This window comes from Meles meles, chromosome 3 (assembly GCF_922984935.1).
Source record: "Meles meles chromosome 3, mMelMel3.1 paternal haplotype, whole genome shotgun sequence".
NCBI lineage: Eukaryota > Metazoa > Chordata > Mammalia > Carnivora > Mustelidae > Meles > Meles meles.
In genome coordinates this window covers 50,655,286-50,674,917 of record NC_060068.1, presented here as the reverse complement: position 1 = coordinate 50,674,917, position 19,632 = coordinate 50,655,286, and the positions used below count along the sequence as shown (strand labels likewise).

Below are 19,632 nucleotides of genomic sequence, written 5' to 3'. Positions count from 1 at the left end.
GAAACTAGATGTCAACAATAAGTGGAATGTGGAAAGATCTATAAATATACAAAAATAAAGAACACATTACTAAACAGCCATTGGGTCCAAGAGTAAATCAAAAGAAAAATAAAATAACTATCTCAAAATTAATGAAAATACAACATATCAAATTCTTCAAAAACAGTTATGGAAGGAAAGTTTATATTAATAAATGCACATACTAAGAAATTAGAAGGATCTCAAATATACAACCTAGCTTTACACCTCAAGAAACTGACACAAAAAGAACAAAGTAAGCCCAAACTTAGCAGAGGAAAGGAGATATTAAGCATCAGTCAGAAATAAATGGAGAACAAACAAAACAAAACAAAAACCCTAAACAGTAGAAAAGACAGTAAACCTAAGGGCTGGTTCTTAAAAAAGATTGACAAAATTAACGAGCCTTATCTAGACTAACTTAAAAGGTGGGAAAGGGAGAGAAAACTCATAAATAAAATTATAAATGAAACATAAGACACTACAACTGACAATACATAAATACATGGAATCATAAGAGACAACACCACAATTACACGCCAACATATTACTTAACCTAGAAGAAATGGGTACATTCTAGAAACAATCTAAGAAGACTGAGTTAGGAAGAATTAGAAAATCTGAATAGACCAATAGCAAGTAAAGACATTATCTAAATAATCAAAAAATTCCCAACATATCCCAAAGAACAAATAATCCAATCAAGAAATGGGCAGGATATATGAACAGACCTTTCCGCAAGTAAGATATCCAAATGGCCAACAGACACATGAAAAAGTGCTCAACATCACTCAGCATCAGGGAAATACAAATCAAAAACCACAGTGAGATACCATCTCACAGCAGTCAGAATGGCTAAAATTAACCAGTCAGGAAATGACTGGTGTTGTAAAAATGCGGAGAAAGGGGAACCCTCCTACAGTGTTGGTGGGAATGCAGGCGGGTGCAGCCACTCTGGAAAACACCATGGAGGTTCCTCAAAAAGTTGAAAATAGAGCTACTCTATGACCCAGCAATCACACTACTGTGTATTTTCCCTAAATATATAAATGTAGTGTTCAGAAGGGGCACATGCACCTGAATGTTTATAACAGCAATGTCCACAATAGCCAAACTATGGAGTCTAGATGTCCATCAACAGATGAATGGATAAAGAGGATGGGATAGATAGATTGATAGATAGATAGATAGATAGAAAGATACACACACACACACACACACACACACACAATGGAATGTTACACAGCCATTAAAAAACCCCGAAATCTTGCCATTTGCAACAACGTGGATGGAACCAGAAGGTGTTATGCTAAGCAAAATAAGTCAATCAGAGAAAGACTATTATCATATGATCTCATTGATATGAGGAATTTGAAAAACAAGACAGAGGATTATAGGGGAAGAGAGGGAAAAATGAAACAAGATGAAACCAGAGAGGGGGAGAAATCATAAGAGACTCTTAATCTCAGGAAACAAACTGAGGATTGCTAGAGCAGTAGGGGGTGGGAGGGATGGGATGGCTGGTATGGACATTGGGTAGGGTATGTGCTATGGGAAGTGCTATGAATTGTGTAAGACTGATGAATCACAGAACTGTACCCCTGAAACAAATAATACATTATATGTTAATTTTAAAAAAGAAACAAACATTATATTTACAATAAAAAAGAAAAAAAATCCCAACAAAGAAAATTCCAAGACCAGATGGCTTCACTAAAGAATTCTACCAAACACTTAAAGAATACCAATCCTCCTCAAACTCTTCCAAAATATCAAGGAGAAGGAAACACTTCAAAATTTATTCTATGAGGCCATTACTACTTTGATTAACAAAACCAGATATGGATACTAAAGAAAGAAAAACTATAGACCAATATCCATGATAAATATAGATGCAGGAATTCTCAAAAAATGTTAGCAAACCAAATTCAAGAACACATTAAAACAATTATACACCATGACCAAATGAGATTTATCCCTGGGAGGCAAGGATTATTCAACAGATGCAAGTCAATAAACGTAATTCATCACATCAAAAAAAAATGAAAGATAAAAATCACACAACCATTTCAATGGACACAGAAAAAGCATTTGACAAAATACAATATCCTTTCATGACAAAAACCCTCAAGTGAATGGTAGGAATAGAAGGAACATACCTCAAAATAACTGAGGCCATATATGACGAACCCAGAGCTAACATTATATTCAATGGAGAGAAATTGAAAACATTTTCCCTAGGAGGAGAAAAAAGGTAAGGATGTTCACTCTCACTATTCAGGATAGAACTGGAAGTCCTAGCTAGAGCAATTAGGCAAAGTAAAGAAATACAAGACATTCAAAGTAGAAAAGAAAAAGTAAAATTGTTATTTGCCAAAGATATGAGCCTATAATTAGAAACCCCCCCCCCCAAAAAAAATCAGTCAAAAAAAACTGCTGGAATTAATCAACAACTTCAGTACAGTGATAGAGTAAAAAAAAAATCAACATATAGAAATCAATTGCATTCCTTTACACTAATGATGAAGCATCTGAAAAAGAAACAAAACCATACCACTCACAATAGCATCAAAAACAACAAAATACTTAAGGCTAAACTGAACCAAAGAAGTGACACACCCATACAATGAAAACCTCAAAGCTTTGCTGAAAGAAATTGAGGAAGACAGAAACAAATGGAAAGATATCCATGTTCCTGGATCAGAGAATTAATACTGTTAAAAGGGCCATACTACCCAAAGCCAACCACAGTTTCAATGCAGTCCCATCAAAAACACCAAAGGTATACTATACAAAAAATATTAGAAACAATCTTAAAATTTAAGTGGAACCACTTAAGCCCCGTAATAGCCAAAACAATCCTGAGGAAAAGAAGTACAAAGCTAGAGGTACTGTGTTTCTGGATTTCAAACTATACTACAAACCCATGGAAATAAAAACAGGATGGTACTGGCACAATAAATGATATATCTGTCAACAGAACAGAGTAGAGAGCCTAGAATTAAACCCCAGCATATATGGTCAACTAATATTCAGCAAGGAGCCAAGAATACCAAAGGGGAAAGGATAGTCTCTTCAGCACCTGGTGCTGGGAAACTGGAGAAACACAGGCAGAATAATGAAACTGGACCCTTACCTCACACAACTCACAGAAAAAAATTAACTAAAAATGGGTCAGAAACTTAAACATAAGACTTGATACCATAAACACCTAGGAGGTGTTTAAGGAAGACACTCACTGATACTGGTCTTGGCAATAATTGGGGGGTAAATGACATGAAAAGCACAAACAACAAAAAACATTCAACAAACTGGGCTCCATTAAATTTAAAAACTTCTCAACAGCAAAATAATTAAGAAAATGAAAGACAACATGTAAATTGGGAGAAAATTTTTGCAAACCATTTATCAACTAAGGGTTTAATACCCAAAATATATGAAGAGCTCAGTCAACTCAGTAACAAAAAAAATGTCAATTTTTTAAAATTTTTATTTATTTATTTGACAGACAGAGATCACAAGTAGGCAGAGCAGCAGGCAGAGAGAGGGGGAAGCAGGCTCCCTGCAGAGCAGGGAGCCTGACGTGGGGCTCGATCCTAGGACCTGGGATCATAACCTGAGCCGAAGGCAGAGGCTTAACCCACTGAGCCACCCAGGGGCCCCTATGTCAATTTTTAAAATGGGCAAAGGAACTAAATAGACATTTCTTCAAAGAGGACATCAAAATGGTCAACAAACACGTGGGAAAAAATGCTCAATATCACTAATCAGGAAAATGCAAATCAAAACCAGAATGAGGTATCACTTCACACTCTTAGAATGACTATCATCAAGAAGACAAAAGACAACAGGTGTTGACAAGGATGTGGTGAAAAAGAAACCATTATATATTGTTGGAAGGGACATAAACTGGTCCAACCATTAGAGAACACAATATGGACCTTTCTCAAAAAATTAAAAATAGATGTACCATACAATCTAGCAATTCTAATTCTAGAAATATACCCATTCATCAGTGAATGAATGGATAAAAAAGATGTGTTATCAATACACAATAAAACATTATTCATGAGAATGGAAGGTATCTTCCCATTTGTGACAACAAGGACAGACCTTGAGCACATTAACTAAGCAAGGTAAGTCAGAGAAAGACAAATACTATATATTACTTGTAAGTGAAATCTAAAGTTAAACCTGTAAAAAAACAGAATAAAATGATGGTTAACAGGTGACAAAGGGAGAAGAGTGATGGTACTTAAGGATAAATACTTGTAATGAGCAAATAAGCAAATAACCCACAAGCTAAAATGCCCAGTAAAATGAATATAGACAATAATATTGTACTATAATTATGTAATATTATAAATATCACTACATTGACAATCATATGACAATTTATAAAGTGTATCAAAGTAATACCTGTACATCTTAAACTTATACAATGCTACATGCCAAGTTTACTTTTTAAAAAGAGCAAAGTTCACTTGATAAATCAAACAAAACATAAAAGAAAAATAGGTTGTTTTTGTTTTCTGTTACACAGCTTAGTCTTCCCATAAGGCTATCATTTTGATTCTAGCTGACCTGTATTTGAAACATAGAATTTTTTACATCTCATCCAGTTCATTTTAATACTTCAACCATTTTTAAGATCTTTCATTCCCATCATGTCACTATGAATGGAAAACTCTTGGGGTTGATGATTGTATTGAAGCTAGACCCCCATTGTGTAAGCATAAGGCTATGTCCCATTGATGACATCTAAAATTGCTGTTCAGACCATGCTCCAGTGGAGAGGCAGGAAAGGACAGGAAATAGTAGAATAGATGAGGACTGATTTATCTCTCAGGCAAGACTGCAGGTAAACTGAGTCATGTATTGGAAATGGATGTGGGGTGTGTGAAGCATGTTTCTGTCACTGGGAGTTGGACTTCACTTCTAATACCACTTCAATTTCTAAAAGTCTTTTTTTTTAGTTTTTTATTTTTTATTAACATATAATGTATTATTAGTTCCAGGGGTACTGGTCTGTGAATTGCCAGGTTTACACACTTCACAGCGCTCACCATAGCACATACCCTCCCCAATGTCCATAACCCAACCACCCTCTCCCTACCCAATTTCTAGAAGTCTTAACACTTTAAGGGATTGATCTGAGCTGATGATATAAATATTTTTTAATAATCAAATCACAAAGGCTCAAAAATTAGGAGATCATCTCTGAAGACTCATTCATGCTCTTTATCTCTCCAGCTGAAAATTATGATCATCCATGCTAACTATTAACATTACAAACTTTACTCTTCCATAATGCATCTTGACAACATACCTTCAAAATGCATGCACAACATAGACCCATCCTGAACTATGTTTTCATTCTAAAACTAGAAACAGAAAGGGAAACAAGACATGATCAAAAAGGAAGTCATCGTGAAACTATAAGCTCTCTTTGAAAAGTTGCTAACAGCAATTCACAGCTTGGTAATATATATGTGCACAAAAATCTAAATTTTCCACTTATTATTGATCCTAATTTTCCTAAGTTAAGAATTAAATATTATAATCAGAAGAAAAAACTTTTTAGAAAACCTACTAAATTATAGAACAAAGGGGAAAAGGAACTAACACATCCAAACTCTTTGTCTACAGTTTTTCCTTCTATCTTCAGGACAAACCTGAGAGGATACACAGCTTTCACATTTTCAAAGATTGGAAGCCTGGGGCTCAGAGAAGTTTAATTACTTAATCTATATCAATCAGAAAGAAATGATAAACAAACATATTTGATATTTTGTGAAGGAGACACAGATTTCTTTTTACCTCTTGTGAAACAGTACTAGAAAGATTTAAGACATCTTTTTTTAACTTTTAATCTCTTCTTTCTCCCTCTCTTCATATATATGCGCTCTACATCAAAAAGGAAGCACTTTCTAGTAAGTCAGTATAATTTTCACTAAAGCCAATGGAAAGAAAAAAAAATCATACTGACTTACTGAAAGCGCCTCCACCTTGACATAGATTTCCTAATACTAACTAGAGAGATGCAGAGCCCAGGAAAAAACATCCCTTAATCAAAATCAAGTTCTGAAAATCAAGAGACAGAAATCGAAAAAATAAAAATAAAAAGCTTTTTCTTATGAATTTTTTTTAAAGAACTGTATTGATTTATTTGAGAGAGAGAGAGAGAGAGAGAGAGAGAGCATGAGAGGGCGGCAGGGAAGGCCGAAGGAGAAACAGACTCTCTGCTGAGCCAGGAGCCAGATGTGGGACACAATCCTGGGACTCCAGGATCATGATCTGAGCTGAAGGCAGTTGTTTAACCAACTGAGCCAACCAGGTGTCCCTCTGATGAAGCTTTTTAACAAACTGCTCAAGGCTTTGCCACCAGATGAATTTCACATGAGGGAAAAGAAAGCATCACAGTTGACTCAGAAGTCAGTTTGCACATAAGTGCAAACTCCCACACTTAATGACTGTGAGTCCTTGGACAAATTACTTAACCTCTCAGATGCCACATCTACAAAATGGAGATATTTATAGATCTATAAAATCTATAAAATGGACAAAATATTCACATCTATCGACATCTAAGGGTCATACATCAAAGTGTTTAGCACAGTGCCTTGTTTATAAAAGGCACTCATATGGGGACAAACAGAATTGTTCAACTATGACATCAGAGATTCATCCTGACTTGCCTGGCAACTTATGGGCTAGAAGTTGGGGTCCTAAGAGTCCCTACATTTGCAGTTTCTCCTAAACCCAACTTCACAAGGAGCCCAAGGGCTACCTTTTACAACCAGTAAGAAAATTTCCCAAGGGCTCCACGTTCTGGAGAGCTGGCATTTCTAGCATCCCCTATCCAGCTGGTCCCCCATCTTAGATGGCTTGGCAACTGAGCCCAAAATGTGTGTTTCTCCCTTGAGAAGGTATTTTTCACACTTCCACTATATGAAGGTATAATAGCAATCAGACAGGGTTTTTTTCCCTCAAAACACAAACCGAATGGATGTCCAGTTACTTCCCTAACTCCAGCACCCTTCTTCATGGGATAATGAGAAAGAACCATGTGCCTCACCACTGGACTTTCCAATAAAGCCTGTTCTTATGGGACATTGTGGTATTTACCTTTCCCACCTGTTGCCATTCAGTAAATGTTAGCTACTCCTCATTCTATTACTTTGGTGTTAGCTTCATTTATAAAGGAAGCTTCAGAGAAGATGTAGTAGCCTTGGGTATGACTCTTTATGAAGGTAGCCATGTAAAATTTCCTGCCTAACTGACAACAGTTATTCTTAGCACACTGTTGCTAGTTTTAATTTAGATCTCTTCCATGTGCTGGTCTCGTGAAGTCTTCTAACGTAAAACTTGTGAGCAAACTAAGCACCGTCAGAGATAAAGTTTTAAGTTAGAATTTTTCAAGTCTTTACATATGTGCAAAAAATTAGTTGTTTGTAAGTTAATAGGGATTCAAGGAAGAAAGCTTAGAAAGTACACTTAGAAACTTCAGAAACAAAAGAGATGTGGGAAAAATTTGGTCTTCAGAGTTCTCAATTCTCAGCCTTAAGGTAAATTTATATTTTTACAAAGAGAGAAAAGGGAACTACTATGCTTTGAAGTAGAAATAGTATATGCCTAGCTTTTTGACTGCAGTTTTATGATATAATGAAGAAAGCATAATGATTTTTTTTTATTTAAAAAAATGCTAAAGGGGCAAAAAGTGCATGCACCCAAAAGAATGTCCCACTAACTTAAAGCAACACTAAAAATAAAAACATTATACAGAAGCAAAATATTTTCTTTTGAAAATTTTCATAAAAGAAGTCAAATCTGCAAATAATTCAGGGTAAAATATATGTTTATAAACCTACAAGAGACAGAATTTCTGCTTTCAAAGAATTTTATAGGCTAAAAACACAAGAAAGATATTTTTGGAAAAAATTATAGGTCGTGAGATGTTAAGAGATGCTTCATCAGTAAGGAAGCTCCTATTTTCTCCTTAATAGTAAAATTTCAAATTTTCACAGTGAAGTAAGTATGCTTTAGTGCTCCAAGGTAATGAAGAAACATACTCTCTTAAATTTCCTGTCCTACCCATCTTCTGTAGGTGTCTTTAAATGTTGGCCTTCTTGTTGTTGGTGTACAGAAATGCAACTGATTTCTGTGCATTGATTTTATATCCTGACACTTTACTGAATTCCTGTACAAGTTCTAGCAGTTTTGGAGTGGAGTCTTTTGGGTTTTCCACATATAGTATCATATCATCTGCGAAGAGTGATAGTTTGACTTCTTCTTTACCAATTTGGATGCCTTTAATTTCTTTTTGTTGTCTGATTGCTGAGGCTAGGACTTCTAGTACTATGTTGAATAGCAGTGGTGATAATGGACATCCCTGCCGTGTTCCTGACCTTAACGGAAAAGCTTTCAGTTTTTCTCCATTGAGAATGATATTTGCGGTGGGTTTTTCATAGATGGCTTTGATAATATTGAGGTATGTGCCCTCTATCCCTACACTTTGAAGAGTTTTGATCAGGAAGGGATGCTGTACTTTGTCAAATGCTTTTTCAGCATCTATTGAGAGTATCATATGGTTCTTGTTCTTTCTTTTATTAATGTGTTCTATCACATTGATTGATTTGCGGATGTTGAACCAACCCTGCAGCCCTGGAATAAATCCCACTTGATCGTGGTGAATAATCCTTTTAATGTACTGTTGAATCCTATTGGCTAGTATTTTGGCGAGAATTTTTGCGTCTGTGTTCATCAAGGATATTGGTCTGTAGTTCTCTTTTTTGGTGGGATCCTTGTCTGGTTTTGGGATCAAGGTGATGCTGGCCTCATAAAATGAGTTTGGAAGTTTTCCTTCCATTTCTATTTTTTGGAACAGTTTCAGGAGAATAGGAATTAGTTCTTCTTTAAATGTCTGGTAGAATTCCCCTGGGAAGCCGTCTGGCCCTGGGCTTTTGTTTGTTTGGAGATTTTTGATGACTGTTTCAATCTCCTTACTGGTTATGGGCCTGTTCAGGTTTTCTATTTCTTCCTGGTTCGGTTGTGGTAGTTTATATGTCTCTAGGAATGCATCCATTTCTTCCAGATTGTCCAATTTGTTGGCGTAGAGTTGCTCATAGTATGTTCTTATAATTGTCTGTATTTCTTTGGTGTTAGTTGTGATCTCTCCTCTTTCATTCATGATTTTACTGATTTGGGTCCTTTCTCTTTTCTTTTTGATGAGTCTGGCCAGGGGTTTATCAATCTTATTGATTCTTTCAAAGAACCAGCTCCTAGTTTCATTGATTTTTTCTATTGTTTTTTTGGTTTCTATTTCATTAATTTCTGCTCTGATCTTTATGATTTCTCTTCTCCTGCTGGGTTTAGGGTTTCTTTCTTGTTCTTTCTCCAGCTCCTTTACGCGTAGGGTTAGGTTGTGTACTTGGGACCTTTCTTGTTTCTTGAGAAAGGCTTGTACCACTATATATTTTTCTCTCAGGACTGCCTTTGCTGTGTCCCACAGATTTTGAACTGTTGTGTTTTCATTATCATTTGTTTCCATGAATTTTTTCAATTCTTCTTTAATTTCCTGGTTAACCCATTCATTCTTTAGAAGGATGCTGTTTAGTCTCCATGTATTTGGGTTCTTTCCAGCTTTCCTCTTGTGATTGAGTTCTAGCTTCAGAGCATTGTGGTCTGAAAATATGCAGGGAATAATCCTAATCTTTTGATACCGGTTGAGACCTGCTTTGTGACCCAGGATGTGATCTATTCTGGAGAAGGTTCCATGTGCACTAGAGAAGAATGTGTATTCTGTTGCTTTGGGACGAAATGTTCTGAATATATCTGTGATGTCCATCTGGTCCAGTGTGTCATTTAAGGCCTTTATTTCCTTGTTGATCTTTTGCTTGGATGATCTGTCCATTTCAGTGAGGGGAGTGTTCAAGTCCCCTACTATTATTGTATTATTATTGATGAACAACAAGACTGAAGAAAGAGAAATTAAGGAGTCAATCCCATTTACAATTGTACCCAAAACTATAAGTTACCTAGGAATAAACCTAACCAAAGAGACTAAGAATCTATACACAGAAAATTATAAAGTACTCATGAAAGAAATTGAGGAAGACACAAAAAAATGGAAAAATGTTCCATGCTCCTGAATTGGAAGAATAAATATTGTGAAAATGTCTATGCTACCTAAAGCAATCTACACATTTAATGCAATCCCTATCAAAATCCCATCCATTTTTTTCAAAGAAATGGAACAAATAATCCTAAAATTTATATGGAACCAGAAAAGACCTCGAATAGCCAAAGGAATATTGAAGAACAAAGCCAAAGTTGGTGGCATCACAATTCCGGACTTCAAGCTCTATTACAAAGCTGTCATCATCAAGACAGCATGGTACTGGCACAAAAGCAGACACATAGATCAGTGGAACAGAATAGAGAGCCCAGAAATCGACCCTCAACTCTATGGTCAACTAATCTTCGACAAAGCAGGAAAGAATGTCCAATGGAAAAAAGACAGCCTCTTCAATAAATGGTGCTGGGAAAATTGGACAGCCATATGCAGAAAAATGAAATTGGACCACTTCCTTACACCACACACGAAAATAGATTCCAAATGGATGAAGGACCTCAATGTGAGAAAGGAATCCATCAAAATCCTTGAGGAGAATGCAGGCAGCAACCTCTTCGACCTCAGCCGTAGCAACATCTTCCTAGGACCAATGGCAAAGGCAAGGGAAGCAAGGGCAAAAATGAACTATTGGGATTTCATCAAGATCAAAAGCTTTTGCACAGCAAAGGAAACAGTTAACAAAACCAAAAGACAACTGACAGAATGGGAGAAGATATTTGCAAACGACATATCAGATAAAGGGCTAGTATCCAAAATCTATAAGGAACTTAGCAAACTCAACACCCAAAGAACAAACAATCCAATCAAGAAATGGGCAGAGGACATGAACAGACATTTCTGCAAAGAAGACATCCAGATGGCCAACAGACACATGAAAAAGTGCTCCACGTCACTCGGCATCAGGGAAATACAAATCAAAACCACAATGACATATCACCTCACACCAGTCAGAATGGCTAAAATTAACAAGTCAGGAAATGACAGATGCTGGAGAGGATGTGGAGAAAGGGGAACCCTCCTCCACTGTTGGTGGGAATGCAAGCTGGTGCAACCACTCTGGAAAACGACATGGAGGTTCCTCAAAATGTTGAAAATAGAACTACCCTATGACCCAGCAATTGCACTACTGGGTATTTACCCTAAAGATACAAACATAGTGATCCGAAGGGGCACGTGTACCCGAATGTTTATAGCAGCAATGTCTACAATAGCCAGACTATGGAAAGAACCTAGATGTCCATCAACAGATGAATGGATCAAGAAGATGTGGTATATATACACAATGGAATACTATGCAGCCATCAAAAGAAATGAAATCTTGCCATTTGCGACGACGTGGATGGAACTAGAGCATATCATGCTTAGTGAAATAAGTCAATCGGAGAAAGACAACTATCATATGATCTCCCTGATATGAGGACATGGAGAAGCAACATGGGGGGGTAGGGGGATAGGAGAAGAATAAATGAAACAAGATGGGATTGGGAGGGAGACAAACCATAAATGACTCTTAATCTCACAAAACAAACTGGGGGTTCCTGGGGGGAGGTGGGATTGGGAGAGGGGGAGCGGGCTATGGACATTGGGGAGGGGAGGCGAACCATAAGAGACTATGGACTCTGAAAAACAACCTGAGGGTTTTGAAGGGTCAGGGGTGGGAGGTTGGGGCAACCTGTGGGTTTTGAAGGGTCAAGGGTGGGAGGTTGGGGGAACAGGTGGTGGGTAATGGGGAGGGCACGTTTTGCATGGAGCACTGGGTGTTGTGCAAAAAGAATGAATACTGTTACGCTGAAAAAATAAATAAAATGGGGGAAAAAAAAAAGCTGGACACAAGAAGTCACGTGTTGGATGATTCCACTTATATGAAACATCCAGAAAGGGTCAATCCACAGTGACAGCGGGAGAAGATGAGTGGTGGCTGGGGACTGGAGGAGAGGCGAGGGGGACTGTCTGCTTAATGGGTACGGGGTTTCCTTCCAGGGTGATGAAAATGTTTTGGATCTCGGTAGAGGTGTTGTTTGTGAAACATCTCGACGACGTTGAGTCCCACTGAATTGTTCACATTACAATGGGTAATTCTATGTCATAAATTTTGCCTCAAAAAATAAATAAATAAATAAATAAATAAATAAATAAATAAATGTTGGCCTTCTTAATGTCTTTCACCTTACTATTGGTGGGAAGCACAAAATGGACACTTCTGAGGAATATTTGATGAAGAACTGGTGATAGGACCCTGCCTGCACCCCAAGACCTTTAAGAGGTGAAAAAGAGCAGAGCACCCAGTGGGCTTTGAATTATGTCTTTGTGCTTTAACTACAAATCTTCAACATGCTCAGATGGTCATTAACTACACGAATTTCAGTTTGTGGACCTGGAAGTGGGAGGAAGTGGAAAAACAACAAAAGGAGCTAGCTGTGAGACGGCTGAATAGATGCAGAATCAAGCAAATGGAAGAAATTAACATTTCCCATGCTTTGTGTTTAGGGAGCCAGAGAGATTTCATCAAAGCTTAGCTTAGACTGAAGTTTGCTTTTCAACAACTTTTTAAAAAGCAGAGATTTCATCCCCATACTCCTACTGGACAGGATAGACTGTTCAGCCAGGCCTGATCTCACCTGTGTCTTCAGGCCACTGAGCTGTAGCACTAATCCACTCACCTCTGCTGTTCCCAGAGAGGAGTCTATCCCTAAAGGAAGCTGGCTAGAAGTAGGGGTCCTAAGAGTCCCTCATTTGGTGGAGTTTCTCCTAAACCCAACTTCACAAGGAGCCCAAGGGCTATCTTTTACAACCAGTAAGAAAATTTCCCAAGGGCTCCAGGGGGCATATTCATAACCGCATAACTCCGTAACTCCAGGGGGCACCATTCACACACACTAAAGCATGAATGGTGCAACGTGAAAGCTGCCTCCTGAGCTGTGCCACATGACATGCTCCCAAGAGAGGGATGATGAGGCTGCTGGGGTCCTCTCCATCAGGCCAGACACACTCTAAGTTAAATTGCTAGAGCTTGTAATGAGCAGTGAAAAACGGATAAGGACATAACATTTTTTTCAAAGATTAATGATGAACGATTGTCATTTGTGTAATGAACTGTAGACTCTGGTGAGAATTTTAATTGACTAATCCTTCAAAATCTATAGAATTCTCTGAGTCATAACCACACCCCACTACTCTTTGGTCTCATTTCCCTCTGACTTTGCATGTTCTCTTCCCCTATCCCAAACCCTTGTCCACATCCCTTCATTTGTACCTTTCATTAATATATCTCTTCTCAGTTTGTCTCTTTCATCTTTCCTTCTGCTCATAACATTTATTTCTTTGTTCTTCTATTTTTTAGAATACTTTTGTTCATTTATTTGAGGGACACAGAGAGAGAGAGCAAGCAGGAGGGAGAGGAAGAGAGAATCTGAAGCATACTCCATGGTGAGCACAGAGCCCAAAGGGGGGCTTGATCTTACAGTGGAGAGATCATGACCATTCCCAGAACCAAGAGTTGGACCAACTAAGCCATACAGATTCCTCCCTGTTCTGCTATTCTAAGCATTACCAATATGTCTCCTCTTCTCTCTCTACTTTTCCTTTCTGTGTCCCAGCAGGCACCATTCATCTCCATCTGCCATTTTACTGTCTATTGATCCTTCATGTCCTCTTGTCAATATCCAATTTCTTCTATTTTTCTAGTTTTCTATCTTTTCCTTCAACTGACCCTAACGAGAAGCCAAAGTACACTTGTCCAATGTTCTCTCTGTGGTCGGAAATTGATTTTCTTCCATGTCTTTGGTCCTTGAGAATATACAGAATATTTTGGGGGATTCTAAACTAAATCTTAAAGCCCTTGATATTTAAATCTGGCATTTTCATTTTACTTTGATATATTGCAACCTTACAAATATTTATAATATATACTGAAAAATATTTTTATAATATTTTTTTCTTCCAACAAGAGTACTGAAGTCCAGGCTGTGTGATCCTTCCCTTCAAATGTATAAATCTTCCTCACTGACCTTAGAATTCCTGAAAAAATGCTCAAAACTATATGTCAGAATGCTGCTCAAGCTTTTGTCTATTTTTCTGTGGACTTTTGGTGTACACAAAAGCCAAGCCTGCTTGCTGGCCTTATTCCACCAAATTATTATACCTCCAATAAAGTCGATCTTTGGACAACAACATTTTCATAATTTTGGAACACAAATAATGATTTATACAACTCTGAGCTTTTAGATTAAGCAGAAAGCTAGTCCAGTAGAAAAATAATATGAAATAAATAAAACACTAAATTAATTAAGAAGAATAAAAAAGACAAAATGCAAATACACAAAATGAGAATTGGATGAGGAAGAAAATAACCACAGAAACAGAGGAATCTTAATACACTACTTTAGTCAATTATAGCCAAATAATTCTGAAAAGGGGGATAAAATAAGTAGTATTCAAAGGAAGCATAATCTGCTAAAATTGACTGAAAAAAAAGAGAAAGAACAAAAGAGACTGATATTCAGGGTTGATACTCCAGATGCTTTTATAGCATGGACCTCGAACATTAAGAAATGAATTTAGCTGTACCTGTGCATTCTGGCTGAATTAGCCTTGCCAATAGCCATATGAACATAGAAAAATGTGACAAAGAACTACCCTTAGAAGAGGTATAAGGTACTGATGGTTTAAGAGGGAATTCTATCAAACCTTGAAAGAGCAGATAATTCCAAATTACTGAAATTCTTTTAGAACATACAAAAAGAAAATAAATAAGAACTTAGTATTTAATAAGTTAACATTTTAAATCAGAATAAATATTGAAAGGAGCTAGGTGATTCAATAAATATTGTTAGGATGACCGAGTAGCCATCTGGATTGACAGCTCACACCACACACACACACACACACAAACTTCAAATGGACCGATGACTAAAATATTCAAAATAAATCCTTAAAAGTACCAGAAAACAATATGACAACATTTTAATCACAAAATGAAGAGAGCTTTTCTAAATAGATTTATATTGAAAAATTGATAAATTATACTACCTAGAAACATGACTAAGGCAAAAAATACTACAAGCAAAATTTAAAGATAAGAAGTGAAGGGGAAAATCAACATTTTTAGCTCTTGCCATAGACAAAGAGACACATCGATTAACAGATAAATAGTTCTAGCAAAGCTAAGTGAAAAAGAAACAAACTCAATGGAAAAATGGGCAAAAGTAATAGTCACTTCCCATATAAATGAAAAACAAAAGGCTCTTAACATATGAAAATTATTCAGACCACTCACCTTAAGAAAACAATATTTAGAAACCATATTTCACTTTTCAGATTACAAAAACCCAAAAGTTTGTCAACACCCTCTACTGGAAAAACTAAAAACAAACAAGTACTTCAGATATTGCTGGGGCAGGGGGGATATAAATTTGCACAATTCCTCTGAAAGACAGTTTGAAAATATCTACCAAAATTACAAAGGCATATACCCTCTGACTCAGAAATCACACTTCTGAGAATTTATCCTGCAGGTATACTTTCTCATGTATTAAAAAGTCCTAATGTGGAAGTGGAAGGTTAAATTCTGTGGTAATATATAGTACCAGACAATCTAAAACAACCCAGATGCCAACCAATAGAAAACTGATTAAATAAACTGTGGGACATTCATAGTAAGGAAAACATCATTATAGATTAAAAATATAATAATAATGAGAAAATTCTCTATGCACTGGCATGAAAAAAGTCTCTAAGAAATGAAGTTATATAAAAAATGTGAGATACTAAATGATATATTTAGTATGCTGACTTTTATGTAAAAATGGAGACAATTTAAAATATAATTCCTTTTGTTTACATTTTATAGACCTTGAAAGGATACACAAACAATTAATGATAGGGAGAGACAGTGGTAGAGTAGGCAAATGAAGGTCAGCTACAGGAGGGAGGCTTTCATCATATTAAAACACTGATTAATTTTATATAATATTATCTATTTTAAATATGAGGAAATAGTTGCTAGGAAGAGAGTACTTGCTTATGATAGAATACCTAGGAGATGTTGGGGCCAAGATTTGAGAAAATGTGTTACATCATGTGGCACATATTATATATCATTTACATGACTTTGAAATGCCATATATTAGAGTAACAGGACTATTTTGAATAATGCTCCATTTTACCTTATAGTAACACGTAGAACTCTCTTCTTCCCAGAATCCTTTTTGTTCAGATATTTCCCTGGATCCTGTTTTTTCAATGGTTCCTTCAAAGGAAGAACATGGGCTTCGGTGGAAGGGAAGAACAGTTTGGAAAGAGCATTGGCAATTCTCCATCCTATGTATTTAGAGTAAGTTTCATCCCCTACATTCGATGAGACTTTTGTACTATAATTAGTGAAGGGATCAGTTGGGTCATTTAACTCAGCCTGTTGAAAGAAAAGAAAAGTGAATCAGTTGAAACAGAATTAAATGAGAGGGAAAATGACACATTTTTAAATAAAAGATAAATGTATATTCATTTTGCCTAATGTTGCAGTCTTGCTGTTAAAAATAACTTTTATAAGAAAAAAAGCAGATTCCCAAAATATTTTTAAAATTATAAGTTATTAATGAAATAAACAATTAAACATGAAAAAACAGTCTTGAAATTTCAAAAATTTAATGATATGATTTCCTTTCTTTTTAAAGATTTATTTATTTGCAGAGAGAGCACAAGTAGGGGAGGGGGAAGAAGGAGGAAGAATCCCAAGCAGACTCTGCACTAAGCACAGAGCCCACCATGGGGCTTGATCTCATGACCTTAGACTCACGACCCTGAGATCATGACCTAAGACAAAACTAAGGGTCAGACACTTAACCAGCTGCACCACTCAGGTACCCCTTAATGATATAATTTCGGTCTTGAATTTGTGTGGTTCTCATACCTGAATTTCATATTTATAATATCTAATAAGAAATTAAGCAATCAGAGAGAAAGCAAGATGATGGAAGAGTAGGAGGCTTAAATATTAGGTCCTAGGAATTCAGTTGGAGAGTTATCAAACCATTATGAACACCTACAAACTCAACAGGAGATAGAAGAACAGAAAATCAACCACTTTCTGAAAGGTAGGATGTGCGAAGTGAATCTGAAGCGATGGGAAGATAGACTGCCGGGGAGGGGTCAGCTCCCGGCAAGCGGCAGAGCAGTAGAGCACAAAATTTGAACTTTTAAAAGTCTGCTCCACTGAGGGACATCGCTCCAGAGGCTGAACAGGGGTGGAGCCCTCACAGGGACTGTGTTGTCTCAGGACCCGTGGGGAGAAAGACTGAGGGTGCCTGAGTGTGGCAGAGTTCCCAGGTATCAGAGAGGAGACGCCGACTACAGAGACAGATGAAGAGTGAGCTCTCAGCTCAGAGTTACCTTAAACCGTGATCTGAGGCACAACTGGGCCACTGCTCTTCAAGCAGGGACCCCACAAGTGGTAGATCTGGAGAGACCCCCTCCTTCCACCTCTGGGAGGAGTGGCAAGGAGCAGGAAACTGCTGGGTTTGGAGACTCCAAATGGAGCTGTGCACCAGAGATTGAAACATTCAGTCACAGGCCAGGTGAGCATGGAGTGTGGCCAGAGACCAGGGAGATGGGAGGGATTGATGGCTTCTCTCTGAGGGTGCACTGAGGAGTGGGACCTCTTGGCTCCTCCAGGATGGAGATAGGGAGGATGCCATTCCCATCCCCCAAAGCTCTATGGAAAGCATTCAGGGAACAAAAGCTCCCGTTCAGGGAACAAGAGCCCCAGAGACCCAAACCATACAGATTACTCGCCTGGCTCCTGGCAAAGGTGGTATAATTCTGCCTTCAGGCAAAGACATTTGAGAATCACAGCAACAGGCCCTTCCCCCAGAAGATCAGGAAGAACATCCAGCCAAGACCAAGTTCACTGATCAATGAGAACTGCAGATCTCCAGAGCAACACATAGAATTCATGGCATTTTCCCCATGGTCCTTTAGTCTTTCAAAGTTAATTTTTTAAAATTTTCTCCTATTCTATTTTTTTAAACTTTTCCTCTTTCCTCTTGTAATGTTTTTTAACTATTTTATTTCATCAATAATTTTTTATAGTAACTTTTTTTATATTTTATTTATTTATTTGACAGAGAGAGAGAGAGAGATCACAAGTAGAGCAGCAGGCAGAGAGAAGGGGGGGGGAAGCAGGCTCCCTGTGGAGCAGAGAGCCCAATGTGGGGCTCGATCGCAGGACCCTGAGACCATGACCTGAGCCAAAGGCAGTGGCTCAACCCACTGAGCCACCCAGGCGCCCCTCATCAATAATTTTTTTTAAAATCTTTTAAAATTTTCATTGTCATAGTCATATTTTATCCCTTCATTGTATTTAACCTTATTTCTTGTATACATATAGGCTTTTTTTTTCTTTAAAATTTTGGGATACAATTTCTTCTAATAGATCAAAATATACCCTAAATCTAGCACATGGCTTTGTTCTAGTCTCCAGCCTGATCACATTCTCTCCTCCTTTTTTTTTCTTTTTCCTTATCAATTCCTTTTTCAGAGTATTTTGTTTTCATCTTTACAGTCATATTGCATACCCTCATCATGTTTATTCTTATTTTTGTATATATATAAGTTTTTCTTTCTTTAAAATTATGGGAGGTAGTTTCTTCTAAGAGACCAGAATACACCCAAAATCAAGTAGGTGCCTCTGTTCTATTCAACAGTCTAATATATACATTTTTTTTATTTTTCCCTCTTTCTTCTTCCCCCGGTTTTGGGTCACTTCTGATTTGGTTAGTATATATTTTTCTAGGGACTTTGCCACCCCTTTAGTATTTTGCTCTCTCATTCATCTATTCTTATTGGATAAAATGACAAGGCAGAAAAACTCACCACACACACACACACACACACACACACACACACACACACACATACACACAAACACAGGAGGCAGTACTGATGGCTAGGGATGTAATCAATATGGACATTAGTAATATGTCAGAACTAAAGTTCAGAATGACAATTATCAAAGTGCTAGCTGGGCTCAGAAAAGGCATAGAAGATATTAGAGAATCCCTTTCTGGAGAAATAAAAGAACTAAAATCTAGACAACTTGAAATAAAAAAAAAAGCTATTAAGGAGGTGCAATAAAAAATGGAGACTCTTACTGCTAGGACAAATGAGGCAGAAGAGAGAATGTGATAGAGAAGACCAAATGACAGAGAATAAAGAAGCTGAGCAAAAGAGAGAAAAACAACTACTGGACCATGAGGGGAGAATTCAAGAGATAAGTGATACCATAATTTGAAACAATATTAGAATAATTGGGATTCCAGAAGAAGAAGAAGAAGAGAGAGGGGGGCAGAAGGTATATTGGAGCAAATTAGAGTGAGAAATCCCCCAATCTGGGGAAGGAAACAGGCATCAGAATACATGAGGCACAGAGATCCCCCTTAAAATCAATAAAAATAAGTATACATCCATCATCAGATAGTAAAACT

General features: G+C 37.2%; 1 protein-coding gene across 1 annotated transcript in view; it reads right to left on the bottom strand.

Moving 5' to 3' along the window:
* TMEM232 (transmembrane protein 232) overlaps positions 1-19,632 on the bottom strand; it is a 278,358-nt gene that overhangs the window by 125,587 nt on the left and 133,139 nt on the right. The window contains exon 12 of the mRNA XM_046001143.1: positions 16,318-16,562. Coding sequence (XP_045857099.1) covers positions 16,318-16,562 — 245 coding nt within the window. The remainder of the gene's footprint in view (positions 1-16,317; positions 16,563-19,632) is intronic.